The sequence below is a fragment of the Lepisosteus oculatus genome, chromosome 13 (genome assembly GCF_040954835.1).
Source record: "Lepisosteus oculatus isolate fLepOcu1 chromosome 13, fLepOcu1.hap2, whole genome shotgun sequence".
NCBI classification, from domain to species: Eukaryota; Metazoa; Chordata; class Actinopteri; order Semionotiformes; family Lepisosteidae; genus Lepisosteus; species Lepisosteus oculatus.
In genome coordinates, this window is record NC_090708.1 from 21,514,904 (window position 1) to 21,533,011 (window position 18,108).

Sequence of the window (18,108 nt, forward strand, 5' to 3'; positions counted from 1 at the left end):
TTATAATATGAACACAGTAATTTCCTAATGATGGCTCATGTTTATAATAATAATAATAATAATAATAAACTTTATTTTATATAGCACCTTTAAAGGTGGCTTCTCAAAGCGCTTTACAGGATGACATTTATGATGGCTCATAAACATGGCTCTTTATTTTTTTATTACATCATACTGCATGTTAAAGTGACCTACAGTATTCTACATTCAGTATATCAGTACAATCTCTTTTTTTTTTCTTAATTACACAACATATTTGTGTTTTCAGGGTCCCCTTGTACATTACAATTGGACAAGTGCTCAGGAAAACTCTTATCAGGCGAAGTGAAAACAAGTGTCTTTATCAGCCCCTGTTTCCTCAGTGCTTCCGGTTTTAAGATAATAGCAGGCTAGTAAAACCAAATGAAAAGTTCTTTTACTTTACCATTAAGAGTCAAACAGACGAGATGGAATTGGGCATGCATCGAGATGGAATAAACTTACACCAGAAATAAAAAGACCCAGAAATGCTGTATTTGATGAAAGTGACTAGGAGAGAGAGGAAGAGTTTTTACCAAACTTCAAACTGGGGGACCGTGGAGTTTGAGAATCTGAAACCATTTTTAAGCTGATTGTAGGCGTGAAAGGACTTCAGGGGAAATTTCCTTCCAACTGTGGTGAGTTTTGCAGTTTAAAAAAAACTTTCAAATGCCTTAGAAAGATAATTTGTTTATCTCTGTTCTATCTTGTCATTGTCAAGCAGTACTTTTGCCAAAAGTAATGTTTGTCTGTATCAGAGTGTGGGACTGCAGCTCAAGTGTCACAAAGCTGCTACAATATAATAAAAGCACCATCACAAGATGTTCAGTTAACAATTAATATTTAACATTTCCTATTCTGCACATTCAAAGCAATAAAGGGAAAAAAACACTAGCTTATTAATATGAAAGAAAAAAAAGGAAAAGGCATGATTAACTACATTTTCCAAATCTTTGCTATGGCAAACCTCAAGTAAATTTTGGTGCACAAATTTACTGTAACAAGCCACATCATTGGTTAAATAGCTTCTGTAAGGTCTTTCAGTCAGGTTGTGAATTTAAAGCAAAGATTCAGCAACATGGAATAAGGAGCTTTAAAAAAAGTATACTATAATAACTCCTTATACTATTCTATTATATAGAAAGGTAAAACATTCAGACAGAAAATACACATTTTAGCACACAATGAAGTTGATCATTTAGAAGTGGACGTTGTATAATACCGCTGAAAATCTACTGTCTCCTTCATTGTTACAGAATCTAAAATTGAATAAAAGTTCCTTGATGAATCACAAGCTATTATATATATTATATAGCTCATCTATTGCAGACTAGGATAATTGAAGTAGTTCAGGTGGGTAGCTGCATCAGCATGGGTAGGCTGCAAAGGAACAAGAAAAGAGAAGAAAGAAAACACAACGTTTTGGCTGTGGAGCCTTCTTCAAGTGTAGCCGAAACATTGTGGTTTCTTTCTCTTTTCAGCATGGAATAAAACTATTACTTGTTCCGTTGTAGGATAATTAAAACTTTGTGTTAAAAAATTTTCAATCAATATTATTCTATCTATAAACAGAATATAGATTACTAATTTGAAAATCAGTACAACACAGAGCTTGTGTACAGTATGTAGAACATTTACAAAGATGAACATGTGGGAAAGAGAAAATTAAAAAAGGCAAGCATTCTCATACTTCCTGTTATATACAGTATTTTCACTTATCCGAAAAAACTGAAAACTAAGTGCCAATGTAGCCACACCCAGCTTACTTTTGAATGTGCAGTAAAGATAAAGGCAGTGCATTAGTGTTACTGATGTGCATGACAGTTGAAAATGAAAGAGTATCAGCTTTCTTGATGTGCGATAGTTGCGGGGAGGGTGTGTCTGTTGTTAAAAATGAAGTATATTTGGAAAGAGTGGTTCAATGTTCTCAAAAGGTAGTAAAATACAGCAAGTGATAGAGTATGTACAGTAAGTGATATTGTTTTAGTGTTGTTCATTAGTACAGTCAAGAAGAGTGTTTTTCATGTTGTGAAATTGCATTTGTTGTGAAGTTTTCATGTTTTACGAGTATGTCAGTGCTTTTAATGTAAAGTCTATGAGAGTGTGTCAGTGTTGGTAATATAAAGTCTCTGATAGTGTGTTATTGTTGCTAATGTATGGTCCAGTCTTTAAAAGTGTGATAGTCTTGTTAATGCATTGTCTGGAGTCTGTAATCTTGTATCAGATTTCTTATAACAGCTTTCACCAGATGTGACATACTCTATGCTGTCACTACTGCGGTGAACTTTATGGACATTCAAGACAGTTACACACTGTATTATTGATTTGAACACAGAAGAATTCTAATGATACATAGATGTTAAACTTTTGTATTATATCATACTGCATGTTAAAGTGACCTATTCTACATACAAGCTCTATTGTTTGTAAATGACACAACATGTTTTTGAGAATGAGTCTTTATCTGCCCCTGTTTCCTGCAGTGCTTCCTGTTTAGTAAAATCAACTGCAGATTTCTGTTGCTTTACCATTAAGAGCCAAGCAGAGGAGGTGTTAGTGGGTACATGTAAGAAGGAAGGTGATGGACTCTGCTAGCAGAATCCGTATGTTACTCTGTACCCATATAGTGGTAGGAGCTGTGAACTCTGAATTCACATGCTAAACTCTAACCTTCACACTTGCATCTCCCTCCCTGTACTGAACTCCCATCTTCTGTACTAAACTCTTGATGGGGATGGAATGTTTATACTAAATTCCCTGATAAGAAAGGAATGTTTTAAGTCCTGGAGTTTCTTAAGAAAGGTACCTCAAAGACAGGAGGGGGGTGAAGATTAAAGTGTATGTAAACTGTGTAGAGCCATATCCCCTTGGAGCTACTATGGTCCTTGTTGTGGTTCCTTGTGTGCATGCAATAAAGTTTGGCTTGGCGAACGGACACTTCAGGCTCGAATCTCTTGGTTTCTAAAAAGGAAAAGCTCAGAAAAAAAAGTTACACTAAAAATAAAAAGACGCAGAATTGCAGTAATAACTGAAGGTGACTGGGAGAGAAAGGAAGAGACTTCTAAATGTGGGGAAGTGAAGTCAGAGAATCTAAATTTAGAGCTGATTGTAGCTGTGAAAGGGGTTCAGGGGAAATTTCCCTCCAACTGTGGTGAGTCTTGCAGGCAAAAAAACTTTGAAATGTCTTAGAGTAATTCTAAACAATTAATTCTAAACAATTATCTCTGTTCCGAATTGTTGTTGTCAAGCAGTACTTTCCAAAAGTTATGTATTTGCACTAGAGAGCAAGATTGCAGCTCATCACATGGAGCTGCTGAGATGGATTCATAGCACTATAACAACATGTTCAGTTAACAATATTATATACACTACTTGTTCTACACAAATTATTTTTTTGTTTTAGGTATTGTTGATGCTGACTAATTGTTTTCACAATCTGGTAAAGGATCTTTCCCATTTGAAGTAATAATTGTAGCTCATTTTTTATGTGCCTGCAAATTTGAATGAAATCCCTCAATTCAAATTGTCTAAAATTCCAGAATTTTACTGCAGTGGGTGATATGCATCTTCTTATCCTTTTTAAAAAAGAAGCTGGAAGTAAATTAATGCTTGCATTTGTTGAGTAAATTAATGATTGCATTTGTTAAAAATTATTCAATTAGCAAGTCTTCAGAATTGCAGATGTGTAATTCTTGTATGTGTAATATGTGTAAAGATTGACAATGAGCAGCTTAATGCAACTCCTAAAATGAAAACAATTTTAATTGTGGCACTTTGTGAGTTGTTAACACATTGTGACAAAGCATCAGGTACCAGAGGGGTGAAAGTTGGAACACAGCACCCTTGAAGCATGTTATATCATTCAATTAAATGAAGGAGCACTATTTGTATTCTTACAGGAAATTAGCATCCTTTTACAGGATGCAGATTCCAGTCCCATAGAAACTCCAATTACTGAGAGAAATGAGAGCCAAGATTATATTTGTATTATATTATATTTGTTATATTGCTCCCTGACAATAAGGGTGTGTAAAGATTTACTGCCACAATTCGTTTGGAAGGCAAGCTGCTGGTAGTAATTTATTATGCCAACTAACATGTTAAAGTCCTTCATTTAATTGTTTACACTCCTCTGCTTTTTAACTATATACTGTATACTGTATCTATTAATAGGTAATACAGTTTAAAAAGACTGTGTTTTGGTGTTATTTTAGGTTAAAACTGAAAAGAACCTTCAGTTTTGGCACCTGAAAGATGTCAGCAGCAGGTACAGTATTGGATTCTATTAATTTCAGCAGCATCTTCTGTTTTTAAGAATTAATTAATTATTGAAATAATTAATTTTCTTCACTGTATTACTTCAACCACTGAAACTGTAATTTGATTTTTTTTTAGATTAAACTATAATAAACCACTTCCTTGTATAGCAGAGTGTTCACAGATCTAAGTTAAAGTTCAAACATTGTGGTGTGCATTCTTATGAACTTTAGCAGATTTCAGCAGGTCTCAAGGATCAGGTTAGGCTTCAAAAACAAAGATTATTAGAAGATGTGATTTTAAAAAGCATGCTGTAGTGAAAGGTCAATCTGTTCTTGGACTTGAAAATGTAAGGCAGTCGGGATAAAGGCTTGAGGACACTATGCTGTAGGAAGTGTCAAGACTAAAGACCCAAATCAAGAAAAGTCAGGATAAAGACCCAGGTGGCAGTCAGTTGTCAATCAGGGAATGTAAATATTCAAATCATCTCATACCGATGGCAGCACCTGCATTGATTTTAGGCTCAGATGTAGATACATTGTGTATATGGAGTGAGAATCTTACTAATTAGGACCAGAGCACGGAAAGTTACCATAGTTCAGGTAGGACTGTGGTCACAGAACATACAGTATGTTGTAGGTTAATGCAAGGGAAACAAAATATCCCCAGGGTACCAGGAAAATAGAAAGAGCCACATGCTCCTAGGTGTATGTGTGAGGGTGGTGTCACGATCACAAACCCCTCCTCTTAAGGGCGCTCCAGCCCTTCCTCATTTGCCTAATTTCCCGCACCTGTTCCTTGTTCCTTCTCCGTTTTAGTTCACCCTTAAAAGCCAGACGCTCACTTCACTCGAGGCTCTGCATTGGTTTCCATATCATGCGAGTCCGGGACCTGGATGCGCCTGGCTCCGTTATGTTTTTAAGTTTCTATGCCTGTTCCCGTTGCCCCTGCCAGTTCCGACCCGGTTCCTGTTTTTAATCCCTTGTTTTGGATGGATCACCTGGCCATGGACTATTGCCCATTTTTGGATTCCCCTTTGGACTTATTCTTTACATTGTTTGCCTCGGCCACACCTTATCCAAACACCAGCACACCGAGGACACGGCCCCTGTCTTCATTCCCGTCTCCTGCATGACTTTCCCCCCCTTGTTTTCTCACTCATCCCCGGATTGTGTCGTCCGCATAGGGTCTGGAAAGAACTGTTCCTGACAGGTGGCTGAAACCACACTTTGATATTAGGGTGCAGGGATGCAAGAAGTCACAGCGCAGTTCCGTGAAGGATTGAAATGAGTTTTTAATTAGTGACAACAACAATTATCTCTGTTCTGAATTGTTGTTTGCACTAATTAGTGACAACAAAGGCCTCTTCTGTAAAATTCCAAGGTGTATCCCACATGGTGCTCTGAATCCAAGCAGAAAGTTGTTGAATTGTTGTTGTCAAGCAGTACTTTCCAAAAGTTATGTATTTGCACTGGACTTGTCACTCAGTCACCTGCTCTCTGTCTCCCCCAATGCACTGGCCATCATCAGTTCCTATTTCAACATTACCAGTGGATTAAGAAATTCTAGTGACTAGTGTCATGCACTGCAAATCATTCAGCAGCTGAATCCATCTTCAGTCCTGCTTCTCTAAGCTGGCTTCCAGTCTGTCCTTTGTTATATGGCCTGTCAAATCAAACTACTCACCAGAGCCACCGTGACATTCGCCATTGGGCTGCATGAATGACATCACCCCACTCCCTCACTGCTCCACTCTAACCCCCATTCCATAAGAAAAGACATCACCGTGCATTTCCAAATCCTGTTCAAGTTGATAGTATTAATTTAACCATCATTTTTTAATTTATTCATAGACTTAATCAAGTCAACTAAAATGTCTATTAAATATAGTCAAATTGTAGTCACATAGTCTTGATTTAGTTGACGATTGTATAATTTACTGTAGTTATATAAAATGTATACATGTTTTATTTTAATTCATTTTCAAAGTTTTTGTAATATTAGAAAATTAGGTTCAGTTCTTTCTGAATTTACAGTTAAGATTATTCTTATCTGATAGTCTTTACTTTTTACTCACCATGTTTAGCAAGGAACAAGTCCATAAGACAGATTAAGAACATTATGTTACTCTACAAAAATGTAATAACTGTGAGCTCATTTACATGAAAGCTCTGACAAAAATCTTAAAATGGAAATTGAAGGATTTATTACAATCTACTAAATTGGAATAGTGGACTGTATTCATTAGCTTTCCAAAGTACAGAAAGATCCCAGTCTGTGGAAGACCAAAGACAATGAGTAGTGTAAAACAAAATAACTATAACAGAATCATGTAAACTTCAATTTTCATTAATGTAATGCCAAGAATTATTCATACCATAAATGTTTTCATTTGAACTACCACCTAATTGCATTATTTCTTTTTTGAAAAGTATATTGATTCCCAAAAATCAAACACAGGGCATAATTGCAACATAGGATAAATAATCTTGCTCAAGGATAAATAATCTTGCACAGAGACATCATATTAATCTTTTCTAATAAAAATATGTATGTTAATACCAACTTTTTCATAATGTTTTTCAAAGTACTCAAAACAAGGTTATTAATTTATCTAGCAGACCTACAGTACCTTAAGTGAATTTGCAATGACTATAGACAAATATTGCAAAAGTTACTTAAAAATACTGCATAATAAAAGCAGACAGGACATGCAATACATATATCCTTTATCGCAGTGACACTATATTATTTCAGTCAAAAATTAACAATCTAAGAACAATTTTCTGCAAACTGTCTTCATGTCACCCATCTCTATGGTCAGCATGTGATATACTAATGACATCACGCTAGCATCATGCTAACAAAGTGACATGCCTGTTCCGTGCTTCAGATTTGTCTCAGAACTTTCGATCTACAAACATTCTTCTGTAAAAGTAAAAAGGAACACCTGGTTTAATATGTTACCACCATATTTTCGCATCTAAACACACAACTAACCAGCTGACCCAGCTACAATCAAATTAAATTTAATTAAAGAACATTCAATTCCGACGACTATTACATGCTTTGAAATGTATGGTACAGCACACAATGTTACACACTCACTTTAACATTTTCAAAGTAAAACATGAACAGAGGTAGTTACATTTCTCAACTTTTTAAAAGAGAAGCTTACTTCTTATACATTATGCACTAGCCAAAGACATACACATAGTAATTCCCTAATAACCATGTTGTAATTTTTTTTTGCTTCATTTTCTCTTATTTTTGTTGACTAGCTACAATGTAAAAAAATCAGATGTCATATCAATGCAAAGGTCACTGCATGCTGTTGATCCAGATGGAGTTTCAAATATGTTGTATTTTTCGCAACTCATATTGTAGTCACAATCTGTTTCATTCCCTTCAGTAATGTTTTGCAATACTCTTTTATGGTTTGCTAGTTTAATACAAAGTACTATAGTTTGCAGTTTTTTTCCCAGCTGAAAGCATATAATACCACAAGAAGCTTACTCTAGCTTTCTTAGGTTTTGGTATTTGTAAAGCCAACCTCTGGCTACACTTTTGGAGATGTTTATACTGTATGAGATATTGTTCAACATTCCAGATACATTTGTCCAAATGTCATAAAATTCCTATGCTCTCTCTTTCTTTTTCTTTATTTCTTTCCTCTCTCTCTCCCACTCTTCCTCCCTGCTGTGATACCACAGGTGCTGAGTTTGTGGATCAGCACAGGGACATTCTCATTCAGAGAGTGACCCCAGTTGAACCCATAGTCGATATGCTGCTAAAAAAAAACATGATCCATCAGGAGAGCTACTCCAGGGTACTTGCTGCTACAACCACTCAGGATAAAATGAGAGAGCTGTATATGGTCCTGGATTCTGGAGGAGCAGCAGTGAAAGATGAATTTTACACAATTTTGGAAAGCGACTACAGTCTTCTTGTCAGGGATTTGGGTAAGTTTCCTGGTCTTGTTAATATTATTTCCTTCCTCTTGGCAAAGGTTTGCCACCCATACTGTAGTTCTCCTTATATCAGCATCATTTTGTGTTACCAGCTGTACATATACTGTACGTTTCAGGATCTGATTAGATCATACTGAACACATGTAATATTGGATTACTAAAGCATTACCTTACATATAAAAATGAGTAAATATCTTTTATTTGAATTTGTAATACAAAAGTATTTATTTGACTGTCAGTGCCCAGGTCTAACAGTACCAGTCTGGAAGTGCCAAGCTGTTCTGCACCCCATGTGCTGTGAACAACAACCGGACCAGGTCATCAGCATAAAGCAGGAACTTGTAATATGAGACCAGGCACTGCACACTGTAAATATTCAACAGAGTTGGGCTCAGGCTACAGCCCTGTCTCATCCCACAACTGTGTATGAAAAATTCTGTTTGTTCCCAGTTTTCACTGCTCACCTGTTCTCCAAGTGCAGTGGCTTAATTACTTTATAGACTTTAACTTCTATTCAACTTTGAAGACGTCTGTAAAACAATTCGTCATACCAAATCAAATCAAGTCCTACCAAATCAAAATCATACCAGAATAAAATCATGTGCTTTTTTTAAATCAATGCATCAAGCCAATATTTTTTTATTTTATTTTCTTTATGGTGGTGTGAAAGGGCAAGTGGATCTGAAGTGTGAACTAAGGGGTTAAGTCTCCAGGGATCATAGAGGTCATTGATGAGACCCTGATGAGATTCCAGATGCATGCAGAAATTGGAGGGTGTAGCGGAGCTAGTTCGGACACGGTTATGTCATTGCCCTCCCTGTGTGTAGTAGGGACCTCAGCCACCTGGGCTGAGGGAGGTCTCCTTTAGCTCATGCGGCTGGCTCCCTGTTGCGTTAAATTGGAGACCTGGGTTCGCAACCCAGCTGTTGTGGGATGAACCGGCAAGGTGGAGCAGTGAGGGCACGAGCCCACGTGGAACCGCAACGGTCACATTAGATGTTCTGGAACTCTTCAAGGAAATCCTCAGCTACCTGCTGAGTATCAGTCTATAGATCCAAGACTCTGGAATCATGAGCATTCCCTTTCCAATCACCTCACTCTGCACAAATACTTACATACTACTGCATCCTAACCCATCAGTTCCAGATTCTGAGTTTTGGGTTTACTCCTGAATTCCTCTTGCATACAGTGGAATTAGTCTGAGGGACTTACTCCCTTTCTAAAACTACTTTAACATTAGCCTCTTTTCAAACTCTGTCTGATGTCTGTGCCTCTCTTGATATTTCCTTATTTCTTCAGTCACAAATGGCTATAAAGTCTCCTCCAAATATTATCTGCACCTTGAATAAAGATGAACTAACATTTTCCAACATATGGAATATATATATATATTACCTTATTAATCATTCAATGAAATCAAACAAACTTACACATAATAATAATAATTAATAATAATAATTGCTTACACTTATATAGCGCTTTTTCTGGACACTCCACTCAAAGCGCTTTACAGGTAATGGGGACTCCCCTCCACCACCACCAATGTGCAGCATCCACCTGGATGATGCGACGGCAGCCATAGTGCGCCAGAACGCTCACCACACATCAGCTATCAGTGGGGAGGAGAGCAGAGTAATGAAGCCAATTCACAGAGGGGGATTGTTAGGAGGCCATGATTGATAACAGCCGGTGGGGAAATTTGGCCAGGATGCCGGGGTTACACCCCTACTCTTTTCGAGAAACACCCTGGGATTTTTTAATGACCACAGAGAGTCAGGACCTCGGTTTTACGTCTCATCCGAAGGACAGTGCCTGTTTACAGTATAGTGTCCCCGTCACTACACTGGGGCATTAGGACCCACATGAGCCGCAGGGTGAGCACCCCCTGCTGGCCCCCCTAACGCCTCTTCCAGCAGCAACCTTAGTTTTTCCCAGGAGGTCTCTCATCCAGGTACTGACCAGGCTCACACCTGCTTAGCTTCAGTGGGTTGCCAGTTGTGAGTTGCAGGGTGATATGGCTGCTGATCAAATTATAAATCTATTTCTTAAACAAATTAGGTGCTCTAATTAGTGGCATCCCTGTTTTCAGTACTTTGTGCATCCTCTCCTTTCAAGCATAATAGCACTGAACCTTTTTTCTATAAAGTTTAATGAGAGCACATTGGCAGGGATTATACCATTTCTCAATAAACAATGTTGCAAAATGTAGGATTATGTGGTCACACATTTTGATGTGTGCTTGGCATCATTGTGTTGCTGAAAGAACCACTTACAACCAAGTTTAAACCACCTGGCAGAGGTAGCCAGGTTTTTGGCTAAAATATCCTTGTGCTTGGTAGAGGTCATGATGCTGAAGACCTAAACAGGGGTCAACATTAACATAACATTAAAGATGCACCACCATATTTAACAGTAGGTTTGGTATTCTTTTCTACATACACATCCTCCTCTTGATGCCAAAGCCACTCTTGGCATACATTGCCAAAGAGTAGTATTTTCACCTCATCTGCCCCCGACATCTGGTTTAAAATCCAGGTGTCAATGCCAATATCATTTAGCAAATTACAAGCACTTATGTGTTGGTTGTTCTTAATAAGTGCTTTTTTCAAAAGCCCCTCCAAACAACCTACTGGCATTGACGTGGAATCTAATTGCAGATTTGGAGACATGGTGACCACTAAATGCAACCAAGTTCTGTGATTCTCCAACTGTGGCCGGTGGACTTTTCTTTGCCTCTACCAGGAAGTTTACTTCTGTTCCTGTGGTTTTAAACTATTTTTTATAGCCCTAATAGTAGTGAGTGTTATATTTATTTTTTGGACCCACTGCCAGATGTACTGTATGAAGCTCACTAACCATTTATCTCCATTCATCTTACCTCATTTTTATACCCCAGTGAAGAGGAAGAGGAGGCTACAATATAGTTCCTTAAGACTGAGATTAACATAAAAAAGTAGCATGTTAATGCAGATTTAATTTTTTTATATTGTATTTATGTGGATGTTTATGAGAAATTAATGTATTACTTGTTAATAAAACTTTATGTGAACAATTGCATTAGAAAACAAGAATATATATATATTATTTTTCATTTTTAGCATAATATATAACACATTACATGTTTTTATACACCGTGTATTGTTGATATTTATCCAATATTTATTATTATAATTTATATGTATTTATTGTTTTTCCAATAATTATGGAGGTAAATGTAAATGTAATGGGTTAAGGAATTATATGAACTTTAACCATGTCCTACACTGATTTTTCTCACCGTCTAGCACGTTTTTGGCCTCATAATGATACCTGCTGGGTTTCTGCTAAGCCTGCCAGTTTTATTGATTGTATTATCTGTATTACAATTACTATACCTCTTACAACAGAAGAAGTACAGTAATGTTTCTGCACCCAAAGTTTTTCCTTTTCCACTTTTCAGTATGGAATTAACCTTTATTTGTAAGTCTATAATATATAGCTTCCATTACTAATATATACAGTACTTTTCCACATAACTACATTAGAACCTCTTAATGCAGATGGCCACTGTAGTGTTAGTTTTGATGGATACCAGGCCTGACGAGTGAATACCATTAAAGGGAGCTTCACGTTCCTTCATTTGTGCTCCTGAGGTTTAGCCAGATATTTCTTCTCTTATTTTAAATAAAAATTGAAAATAATACATTTCATTTTTTTTATTTGTAATCATTTTACCTTTAACAGGCCTCAATTGTTTTGTGGCTCATAAAGACCCAGACAGACTTTGAAGTTTTCCATTTTCAGCAAAAAGCATGTAAAGTTGCCAATGCTATGTGTTCATCCTCTGCACTTGATCTCTAAGTAAAAGAAAAAGCTTCTGTTAAATAACTTGCTGTTATAACAGGAAATATCTTTCTTGCGCAGGAACCATTCAGATGTTTGGTGCTCACAACCTCTCTGTAAGTATCCCTGATGTAAATCCATATGTGAAAGATCTATTATTTTTTTGTATTGAAGTTTTTATTGTTACAATTTGATTCATAGGGAATATAATATGAAATTAATTAATTAATAATGATATAATTATATTCATGTACTGTAGCTTAAATTATCACAATAGTACACTTTCTTTGGATATGTGTGCTTCAGTTTCACTCCTTTCCACGTGATTGCTTAAGCGTGTCCCTTATATGCCTGGGGTCGGAGGATCTAACTCAGCTGTCACCATGACTTTTACACAAGACTAAGGGTAGTTACATTAAAAGTGTAGAATAAAATCCCATCTGATGACTGTTTGCAATTAGCTAGTGGGTCAAAGTGTGTTGTAAGATGACACCTTTTGTAACATGAGTGACATTTTAATGATTTGAATTTAATTACAAAATTAGAAATTGAGTCAAAAAGTCCTTCTTATCACTGCCAGTAAGGCCCAAATTAAGTGGCTCTCAGAATTAAAGTGGAATTCACATCTGGAGTCATAGTAAAAACACTGAAAGGGCTAATCATTGTGGTCACATGGTTTATCCACCACTCGTATTAACTCCATAACCAATCTCTACAGGTATATAAAATAGCAGCTAACAACAAATTAATCCAGTTACTGCAACCACATGCTGTCCACACCTAAGCACATGTGTATCAGGGCATGTTCACGGTAACAACCACAAAGTAAGATGGAGCAGAGAGTTTTTTCCCTCTCAGAAGTCTGTAGGTGTAACGAACAGTTCTTTCTGGACTCTATGCGGAAGACACAATCCGAAGAAGTAGGGAAACACTGGGGAAACATCATGCAGGAATACGGGGCTAAAGACAGGGGGGCGTGTCCAAGGTGCGCTGGTGCACGGGGGAGGTGTGGCCGAGGCGAAAAATCCAAAAGAGTAGTCCTTAGAGAGTATCCAAAACACAAAGGTAAGTCCAAAACCAGGAGATCCATCAAAACACGGAATTAAAACACGAAGGCCAGGTTGGAACCGGCGGACAGGGAACAGGAACGGGAACCGAGATTAAAACCTTAACGGGACCAGGCGCTTCCAGGTCCCGGACACGCACGATACGGAAATCAGATGCAGACCCCGGATGAGCGTCAGCGCCTGGCTTTTAAGGTGGGCTGGGAATAGGAATCAGGTGCGCAGAATAAAGTCTTAAGTGAAAGGGCTGGAGCACCCTTAAGGAGGGGGGACTATAATCGTGACAGTAGGTTCAGACAACATGATAGTTTTTAATCAGAAAGTGGTCCTCTCACATGTTGTTCCATTGACAGTTGCAATGAAAAAAACTTTCCAATTTTAGTCTATATCTGATGTCTAGGAGAATAGGAAAGAATTCTTCTGCTATGTTCTATACCAAAATGAGGACAAAAACAAATGAATGATGGACATATTGAGAGTTTTGGAATGAGAGAGAAATTTAAAATTTGTGTTGCCAGAAAGCATCTTATAATGCCTTACAAAAGTACTCAGACCTGAATATAAAACACTGTTTTACAATTTTGTTCCTATAAATCTTGCAGCTATGATGCTTTGAATTAGTAATTCATACTTAAACTGTCATGTTCTGGGAATCCTTCTCAGCAGGGACAAAAAAACTATTACAGAATTAAAGGAAAATTCATTTAATGGAGTTTTAATGAAAGTTCGTGAGGAATGAAGGCAGCAGAGCTCATTCGACACAGCTGCTGCAATTCTCTCTAATCCTGACGTAAGCAACCGGTCTCCATATATATCAAACATCACCCTCTCCTCTTCCTCGTTCGTTTTCTGCATCCCTCCTCCACCCCCTCTCCACCTTTGCAGCTACCCCATTGGTCGCATGGGGGTCCTATCCTCCCCGTCCAACGGCCGGGAGGTTGGCCCTCAGCCAAGCGGGTTACGCCAAATCTCCACATCCCAATAAACGATTCTAATTTCTCCCAAGCTTTTGGCTGCTGTTTTTCCTGCAAGTGAAATAAAGTACTTGCAAATACTATATGAAAACCTTTTTCAGTCCAGTCTCCTTAAGAGCAAAACACTGTTACATCATAGCTGAATACAGATATGCAGGTGGTGATTAGTCAGAACCCAAGCGCAAGGAACCAGAGAGTGGCGGAAATGTCCAAAAGAAACAACTGTTTAGGGATCAAGTGCTCCAGGATGGAGGGAAAGGGGAGTGAAAAGGAAAGGTAATAGAATAATAAATATCTGGCTGGCAGGGTTAATCAGCCCAAACCAGTTAGTAACAAAAGAGAAAAGAGCAAAAGTGCCACAGACTGAAGAGAAGCTAGTTGTCCACATACAGTACCAGGCGAAAAAAGGCTGGCATGGCATAGCATGAGTCTTCATAGGCATAGCCCACTCCAGCCCATCAACTGGAATCAGGGAGCCTTGGCATCGAGGCAGAACCAACAGCTCAGCTCCCTGAAAAGGGGTTGACCGCACAGGTCAGGTGGGCACATCTCTTGAATTGTCTGGGATGCGGGCGGGAAAACAGGCAGACTGACACCAAAGAAAAATAAAAGGAAAAATTAAGTAATAAAGAAATGTCCAGTGGAGCAAGAATTGCCCAGGCCTTGTTCAAAGAGCCCAACTCAGTGTGTCGATCAGAATCAGGGAACCCCCGCTTTGGGACAGAACCCAATGCCGAGCTCCCTGAAAATAAAGGGGACCACATGGGATTGGGGGCAGGCTTCCTGAATAGCATGGGTTTCAGGCTGGCAAGCTAGATTGTCTGAAAGACTAAAGTGGCTGAACGAATAGAGCCCTGGAGTCCTGGATGACCAGGGAAGAGGAGGCCCGGGTCCCAGGGTGAGGGCCAGGAGCTGCCAGGCCAATTGGAGTATGAAGCTGAGTGAAGACCTGAAGCTGGTGCTGCAGTGCAACCTGTTGTGGTAGAGTAGGCTTTAAAAGTCCAGGCTGCTTCACCGGAGAAGGGCAGTGGTAGTTAGCAAAGACAGGACACAGAACAGATTAGGAAGCCTCTGGGTGCTTGTTGCTCACTTGTCTTTGGGGAATGGATTTCTGCTGTCAGGCTCCCAGGAAAAGCAGAATTCATGGGTTGGGCATTGTAGGATGGCATAACTAACCGAAATAGCTTCAGCTGCCAGACTGGAGAATTAAGGAAAGAGTGGAGGATCACCAAACGGGTGTAATGTGTAAAGACTTGAAAAATGCTATCCATAAGTGATTCTCCAGCACCTTGAGAGAACTTAAGGAAACCTGAAAAGAATAAAAGGCAAGTTGGTTGAGACTTAACTAAAAAGACTTGTGGCTGTAACTGCTGACAAATGTGTTTCTACCAAATATGGAGTTCATGGGTCTGAATGCTCATGCAATCAATATATTTATTCAGTTGTTTTTCTCTTTAGTTTTTGGGAAGATTTAATGTAATTTCTCTTACTCTGAAGACTTCAGTTTTAACATGTAGATTTTGTTTAGAAAACAGTGTATGCAAGTTTAACAAAATGTGTATACATCATTTTGTAATTTCACAAAACTGGATACCATTGGAAGGGTCTGAACACCTTTGCAAAACTCTGTAGCTGCTTGGTTATTAAAGCCGAGTTCAAGCACTATTGATAGGACTACATATGAATTAAATTTGGACTAGAGCTTGAAGAAGGGTCTTTGGAAGTGGTCTTTTATTGATGCTTACGGGTGTGATAAAAATTTTAAAATAAAGCCAGAAGACATCCTTGACCTTAAACAGGCACCTTCAAAATGGGATGTGTAATAGTTCCCTGAATGTATCTCAGAGAATTGCACAATAAAGAGCTCAGGAAGCATTTGTTAAGGCCAGGAGATTGGTTTGAAATGCATATCTGAAAATTTGCAATGCACATGCTGATCATTAATCATCTTTTGCAAATTTTCCACATTACAGTAAATCCCCAAATCAGAGGTGTTTCTTTGTCAAAATGTTACAAGAGAAATATGTTGAACAAAAATCTGTTGTGTGAAGAATCAATGACAGTTCATCGCAGCTGGTAGGGTGAATTTCAAAATAACAGTTGGATCAGTTCATTTATACAGAATTTAGTTTTAGCTTGATGGATTAAACTCCTAAAATTGCTCTAATTTATTTATTCTGTTTTCCTTCAAGGTCCACACCAAGAGTAAGAACATGTTATACTTGACAACTGTGCAGATTATTGGTGGAGACGGAGGCCGTTGTTTCTACATCAGTGGTCAAAACAATGGAGCCACACTGAAAAAGATATGGGTGTGGGTAGGAGGCTGGCAGGTGAAGGCTATAAAGGTTTGGCTCACTGATGGTCAATTCAGAGAATTTGGATATCCTTCTGGCAAATTTACAGAGTTTCAGTTTGAAGATGGAGAGCGTTTTACCTCACTTTCACTGTGGGGAAATGGAAATGGGACACGACTAGGTGCCATCAAATTCAAGACAAATCACTCACGAGAATTCTTTGCATATATGACAGAATTGGAATTAGAAACAGAATACCCCGTTGATGTTGGCTCTGGAATCTGCATTGGAATTGTAGGAAACTCAGGTGCAGACATTGATTCCCTAGGGTTCCTATTCCTCAATACCATCAAGTCTACCATATTGACCAATGTCCAGTATCCCACACTTCATCAAGTCACTCCCCAAGTGATTACCGAAGAATTAAAATCAATGACTTATCAAAACAGGTCTTCAGTCACTCAAGAGTACAAAATAGACACCTCAAAGACAATAACCAAAAAGTCATCATGGTCTGTGCCTAACAAGATGGAAGCTAACTTTCACATGGAGGTGAGCGCTGGGATTCCAGAGGTTGCAGAAGTGTTTGATGGGTTAAACTTCACATTGCAAGCAGAAAGTACATATGGCTTAGAGTATTCAGAACAGAAAACTGAGGTTCTGTCTTTTTCTGTCCAAGTTCCTCCAGGGAAAACTATGGATGTTGACATCACAATTGGTCGAGCCAAAGTAGATCTCCCCTACACTGGAACTGTGCAGATTACCTGCTTCAATGGCAGTGTTCTAGAGATTAATATCAGTGGAACCTACAAGGGCCTCACTTACACTAAAGCAAAAACAGTTGTATCAGAATCCTTAAAAAAACTGGAATAAGCTGATGCTACCATTATGATTTATAAAGCAGAATATGCATAAAAAAGATGCAACATTGTGTGATTTTAAGAAATGTGTTTTATTATACTATATATATATTGCAGGATAAAACATTTGTTCTTGGAGTATATTGGCTGGTGAATGCAGATTAAAAAGAATGTTTTATTTCAGTGTAGACAGGCAAAGTGGAAGATTTAAGTGCATTCATTCTTGGAATTCTTTCTGTAAATAAAATTCAGAATTTTCAATTTACTCTGTGTTGTCTTTCACCCTACTTCTAAAAACACCTGCTTTGTTCTCCATCATATGAATTTCACTGTCTCCCAATATAAAACTATGCAAACAAAATTAAAAGGAAGAGAATGTGTATAGTAACTAGAAAAGCCTCACACCCTTCACATGGCATTACTCATCTAGAGGGGTCAATTGCAGTGAACTGAAAACAGTGTACTGACTGGGGATGATCTAAATTTAATACCAATTGTAACAAACTTGGCTGCCGAAATTAGTGCCCAGCTTCATACTTGTAACGCTGCTCTGTAGAGGTGTAAAGGATCCGATGCAGATGCAGGAGTCGTTGGGAGGTAGTAAGCGAACAAAGCAAAACCAGGAGCTGAGTCATAGTCCGAAGGCGTAAGGTAGGTCGAGATCCAGTAAAGGCACTGGTGGCGAACAGTCCAAACTGTGAGACAGAATTGAGAGCTGCAGGGCCAAATCCGAAATAGGCACAGATAGCAAACAATCCAAGGGGGGAGACGAGATCCGAAGTCCGAAGGCAAAAGGTGTAGACAGAATTCCAGGAAGGCAAAAGGGTAAGAACGCTAGCCAGAGC

General features: G+C 38.3%; 1 protein-coding gene across 3 annotated transcripts; it reads left to right on the top strand.

Moving 5' to 3' along the window:
- Positions 1-373: 373 nt before the first annotated feature.
- LOC102683468 (aerolysin-like protein) lies at positions 374-17,528 on the top strand. 3 transcript variants are annotated; one of them, XM_069197593.1, is made up of 5 exons: positions 374-656; positions 4,233-4,285; positions 7,989-8,237; positions 12,150-12,184; positions 16,299-17,528. In XM_069197593.1, the coding sequence occupies exons 2-5, from the start codon at positions 4,273-4,275 to the stop codon at positions 17,274-17,276; spliced, it is 1,275 nt and encodes a 424-aa protein (XP_069053694.1). In that variant the 5' UTR covers positions 374-656; positions 4,233-4,272; the 3' UTR covers positions 17,277-17,528. The 3 variants fall into 3 exon arrangements, with proteins under 3 accessions (XP_069053694.1, XP_069053695.1, XP_015217114.1); XM_015361628.2 differs by lacking the exon at positions 374-656 and adding an exon at positions 2,966-3,169; XM_069197594.1 differs by lacking the exon at positions 4,233-4,285.
- Positions 17,529-18,108: the final 580 nt, after the last annotated feature.

Bases quoted from the DNA above. Each gene is read 5' to 3' on its own strand.
- LOC102683468 (XM_069197593.1), top strand. The intron at 8,238-12,149 runs GTAAGTTTCCTG...TTTCTTGCGCAG, and splicing joins TCTTCTTGTCAGGGATTTGG to GAACCATTCAGATGTTTGGT. The intron at 12,185-16,298 runs GTAAGTATCCCT...TTTTCCTTCAAG, and splicing joins TTGGTGCTCACAACCTCTCT to GTCCACACCAAGAGTAAGAA.